Source organism: Gouania willdenowi, unplaced genomic scaffold (assembly GCF_900634775.1).
Source record: "Gouania willdenowi unplaced genomic scaffold, fGouWil2.1 scaffold_405_arrow_ctg1, whole genome shotgun sequence".
Taxonomy (NCBI): Eukaryota; Metazoa; Chordata; class Actinopteri; order Blenniiformes; family Gobiesocidae; genus Gouania; species Gouania willdenowi.
In genome coordinates this window covers 1,281-6,926 of record NW_021145167.1, presented here as the reverse complement: position 1 = coordinate 6,926, position 5,646 = coordinate 1,281, and the positions used below count along the sequence as shown (strand labels likewise).

The 5,646-nt window shown below is 41.1% G+C and overlaps 1 protein-coding gene across 1 annotated transcript; it reads right to left on the bottom strand.

Annotated features, from left to right (window-relative positions):
* Nucleotides 1–3,101: 3,101 nt before the first annotated feature.
* Nucleotides 3,102–5,306, bottom strand: LOC114460140 (protein NLRC3-like; the record flags this gene model as incomplete). Its single annotated transcript, XM_028442186.1, has 2 exons — nt 3,102–4,888; nt 5,087–5,306. Coding segments are annotated over 2 exons (2,007 nt in total), but the record flags the coding sequence as incomplete, so codon positions are not given.
* Nucleotides 5,307–5,646: the final 340 nt, after the last annotated feature.

Here is a 5,646-nt window from a genome sequence, read left to right as displayed (position 1 = left end):
AAAACGTCTAATCAAAGGTGGGGGGGCTGAACTGTACATGGTACATGGTCTATAGATTTAACTAGGACTCTTTAGAGAGATAATAAAGACATAAATACAATCACAAATCTGTTCCTTTGTAAACTATATAAATATTAGTTGAGGCATAAATTAACATAACACCTGGTTACATTTCTGTTTTGTTCTAATTACTGTTTTATTCTAATGATTTTATTTACTTTTCAGTTCTTTGGGTTATTTTCTTACTTTTTTATTCACTTCTTTAATAATCTCTGTTAGTTTGAATATTATGTTACAACTGTGTAAAATATTGTCATTTTCCTCTATTTATGTTCTAAAAATCTCACAACTAAAACCCTTATGTGTATTTATATCCTCAGATAGATAAATAAATATTTAGACATGGATAGAATTAGATAGAAATTATAACTTGAAATATTTAAAAAAATCATAATCAATTTTTTGTCGTTTGTGCTTCAAAAGCTTCCATATAAATTTGATAAAGATTGATAGTAATTTCTGAAAGTCATTTCCTGATTGGTCGCTGTGGGCAGGCAGGACCGTGAATGTATTTTTCCTCACTAAGAAATAAGAATCAATCAATCAATCAGTTAAGGTTCCTGCTGTGGGTTTTCACATTCACATGGAAAGAGAAGTGATATTAAAATAAAATACACACACACTACATAGCAATCATAAACTCACCTCACTATGTGGTTGTATGTAGTACTATAATTATATATCTTTATACTCAATAAATCTATTCATAAAATATATTCAGATCAACTAGTTAGCTGTCATTTTCAGAACAAGGACAAACAGTTTCAGAACATCTGATTTCAACTTAATCTAAATCTAAAAATAACAACCATGTACGTAAATGAAGAGACAAATCAGATATAAACAAGACAATCAGATTAACACTAAAATGTCAGTTTGACCCGAAATGCACAAAATTTAAATCATTAACAAATAATTATAATTATATTCTAAAATTAAACTTAATACACATTAAACAACTCATGTTCTATATATCTAAATAAAGTAAACAAACAGATACCATAGACCCCTATATGATCAATAATAATGAATAAATCAATAAATCTTAAACATAGTTTGTATTGCTTTAAATCACCAGTAAATGACATCTTTAACTAATTACAAGGAGCTGATCATTTGATTTCTAAATATATAAAAACACTGATAAATCTATGTTTGGGGTCCAGGGAGTGAGCAGACCCTGAGGACCACAGCTGTGTTTTAGATGAGTGTCTGTTCTTCTATTGACTTGTTATGACTTGTTGATTCATTTTCTGTTCATCTCTAATAAATTGATTGATTGATTCAGCAAAACCTCTGACTATGTCTCTCTGTATGAAATCTCAGGTACTGAACACCAGAGTTAGCTCAAAAACTCTAACAATTGTTAAACAATAATATTTGTAACATTGGTGTACAGTTTGAAATAAATGTAAAACATTTTAAAAACATACATATTTCTGTTTTAATAATTGTATGAATTGGTCAAGTTAAACATTTTATTATTTTATTTTATATTACGCATTGTTGGAATGTCAGTGCTAAATAAATATTTTCATATTTTAAAGGCAGGGTAGGTGATTTTCTAAAGCTAGCATGATTTTGAATGTAGCTTACCCCCCTCCCCTCTGTGCTCCGTCTCACTCACATGCATTAGCACAGCTGCTGCAGAAGTGGATCTAAGCTCATTGTTTGTATTGTGTAGAAACTACGTCATCTCATTCAGCAGTAAGTAAACAATAAACTTTATCATTTTATACTGTATGTTAAACGTGACTAAAAACTCTGTTTTAAGTCCGTCACCAATGACGCGCTATGAGTGTGGGCTCGTGGACATGAGGGGAGGAGAACAAGCAGGGAGACAGAGAGAAGTGATTGGTTAATAAAAAACCGAACAATCTTTTTTCATTGGTCAAAGTTTTTACAGGTTTACAGCTGCTACACATGATGGATTTTCTTTGTTCCTTTTTCGGAGCGCATAAGATTAGTTTCTGTCAGAACATTAAAAAATTTTCAACCAAAAACTTAAAAAGTGTATCTGGAAAAAAAATCCCCTACCCTACCTTTAATTGATTGATTATTTGAAACATTGGGAATAATTTATACAATTGCAATGTTTTAATTTTAGTGGTTAGTAACATTCAGAGCTGGAAATGCAATCATTTTTTTCAGGCTTCAGCCAATAATTTACATTTCGGTTCATCCCTAATTTTTTGACTTGATAACTTGTGTCAGAGCATTAATTAAAATATAATTTCATAAGATATATTTATATTTTTGTATGAACACAATCCTCACTGATTGGTTCCACCTCCTCTGATCTTCTCTCTCATTCCTTCATCAGCTCCTCATAGTTCTCCATCAGCCTCTCCTCACTCCTCACTACCTTCTTATCTCTGTCCTTCATCCCTCTAACCTGTCCCAGTCCTCCTCCTTTAGTGTCCCACCTCTCACACCTTCATCACATTCCTCTGATACAGCTCTCTGTCACACATGTGATGGGGATTGATGTGAACATGTGATGAGCTGCTGTGATGTGTCTCACCTCAGAGTGTTCAGTCTCTGAGAGAGCAGCTTCACTGCTGAGTCTCCTGGATGGTTGTAGCTCAGGTCCAGCTCTCTCACACTGGAGGAGTTGGAGCTCAAAGCTGCTGCCAGAGAAGCCCCGCCCACCTCTGTGATGACACAACCTGACAGACTGGATTCAGAAAAACATCCACAACTCAGGAAACAAGTGAGGAGACGAGAAACAGGACAATGTTGATGGAACATGTGATCCACTGACCTGAGATAGTCCAGTTTACAGTGAGGACTTTTCAGTCCTTCACACAGCAGCTTCACTCCTGAATCCTGCAGATCATTGTTACTCAGGTCCAGATGTTTCACACTGGAGGACTGAGAGCTGAGGACTGAGGACAGAGCTGCACAGCTTCTCTTTGAGAGACCACAGGAACTCAGTCTGATGAAGAATCAGAGAAACCTTACAGATGTTTGTCTGTGACAGAATTAAAGACATGTTCTAAAGTCACATACTCAACTTTCTTGGAGGCTTTAATCACTGGGAGCAGCTTCAGAAAAGCTTCCTCTGAAGGAGAGAAACTCTTCAGGTCAAAGACATCCAGATGTTCTTGTGATGACAGTAAGATGAAGACCAGAGCTGACCACTGAGCAGGAGACAGTTTCTCTGAGGAGAGACTTCCTGATCTCATGGACTGTTGGATCTGCTCCAGCAGAGAGCGATCATTCACTTCATTCAGACAGTGGAACAGGTTGATGCTTCTCTCTGTGGACAACCTCTCACTCAGCTTCTTCTTGATGTATTTAACTGTTCTCTGATTGGTCTGTGAGTCATTTCCTGTCTGTGTCAGCAGGCCTTGTAGGAGCCTCTGATTGGTTGGCAGTGAAAGACCCAGCAGGAAGCGGAGGAACAAGTCCAAGTGTCCGTTTGGACTCCGTAAGGCCTCGTCGACAGCACTTTGATGGAGAAGTTTTAAGTCAGGCTGACCTCCACTATGGAGAAGGTTAAAAGTTTTTTTGAATTTAAACATCAATGAGTTCTCCAGAAGATTGACTTTAGAGCTGATGAAGGTGTGATGGACATGAAGAGCAGCCAGAAACTCCTGAAGGCTCAGATGGATGAAGGTGAACACCTTGTCCTGGTACAGGCTGCTCTCCTCTATGAAGACCTGTGTGAACACTCCTGAGCACACTGAGGCTGCTCTGAGGTCCATGCCACACTCTGTCAGGTCACTCTCATAGAAGATCAGCTTTCCTTTCTGCAGCTGCTCAAAAGCCAGTTTTCCCAGAGACTCTATCATCTCCCTGCTCTGTAGACTCCAGTGTTGATCTGTGGCAGCTCCTCCATCAAACTTCACTGTCTTGACTTTGTTCTGAAGGACCACATAGTGGCTGTAGATCTGAGTCAGAGTCCTGGGCAGCTCTCCCTCCTCTCTGCTCTTCAACATGTTCTCCAGAACTGTAGCAGTGATCCAGCAGAAGAGCGGGATGTGGCACATGATATGGAGGCTACGACACCTCGTGATGTGGGACATGATCCTGCTGACCTGTTCCTTATCTGTGGACCTCCTCCTGAAGTACTCGTCCTTCTGATGGTCCGTAAACCCTCTGACTTCTGTCACCATGTCCACACACTCAGGAGGGATCTGATTGGCTGCTGCAGGCCGTGTGGTTATCCAGAGTCGGGCTGATGGAAGCAGATCTCCTCTGATGAGGTTTATCAGCAGAACCTCCACTGAGGTGGACTCTGAGACATCAGTCAGGGTCTGAGTGCTGAGGAAGTCCAGAGGGAGCCGACACTCATCCAGACCATCCAAGATGAACAAAACCAGGAAGTCCTGGAAGCTGCAGATTCCTGCTTCTTTGCTTCCAGGGAAGAAGTGATTAACAAGTCCCACCAAGCTGAAGCTCCTCCCCCTCAGCACGTTCAGCTCTCTGAAGGTCAGTGGGAATGTGTAGTGGACCTCCTGCTGGGCTTTGTCTTCAGCCCAGTCCACAGTGAACTTGTGTGTTAAGAGTGTTTTCCCAATGCCAGCCACGCCTTTTGTCATCACTGTCCTGATTGGTCGAGGTCTTCCAGGAGGAGCTTTAAAGAGCTCTTCTAGTGTGATGGCTCTTTCTGCTATGTTTGATCTCCTGGATGATGTTTCTATCTGCATGACCTCATGTTCCTGGTTGACCTCTCCACCCCCTCCCTCTGTGATGTAGAGCTCTGTGAAGATCTCCTTCAGGAGGGTTGGACTTCCTGCTTCAACCACACCTTCATGCACACACTGGAGCTTCTTCTTCAGCTTGGACTTCAGCTCAGGTTGGTATCGATGAGCCTTTGTTCCTGAATGAAGACAAACTTAAGGTTAGAGTGGAGAAGTCAGAGCAGGTTTGAACATTGGAGATCAAAGCGTGTGATGTTCTCAGCCTGGATGGTTCCTCAGATTAAATGTGACTGACTGAATCATGCTTTGAAAAAGAAAAGCCAGCTTTGTGTCCTTCATGTGATGTTCCTCACAGTGAAGATGTCACATGCTCTTACTGCTCTGCAGACGCTCAGCCAGCTCCTCCTGCTTCATCCTCTTCAGGAAATACAGTGTGATGTTCAGAAAGGCCTCCCTGCTCCTCCTCTGCTCCTCATCTTCACCCTCCATCTGACTCTCTGAGCACTCTGGTTCATCTCCATCCACAATCTTCTGCATGTGTTTGAGTTCAGCCTTAACAAAGCTGATGATGTTGTCCTCCAGCAGCTGGAACACAAGTACATTAAAGGTGATGAGTGAAGGTCTGCTGCAATCATCTGTGTGTGTGTGTGTGTGTGTGTGTGTGTGTGTGTGTGTGTGTGTGTGTACAGTGGTTTGATCACAGACTGACACAGGTTTAGTGTCTTTGCAGACGTACACACCGTAAAGATGGAGTCAGGCTCAGCTCCAGAGGAACCATCCACACCCTCCAAGCTGCTGTGGAGAAGACACAGACACTCAGGCATGCTGAGGAGCAGCTGGAGGAAAGCACAGGAAGCTCTGCTAACATCATGTGAACATCAGTAACAGTGGGTGATGTCCTGCAGAGCATCAGTGCAGTGAGTGTGGAGCAGCCTTT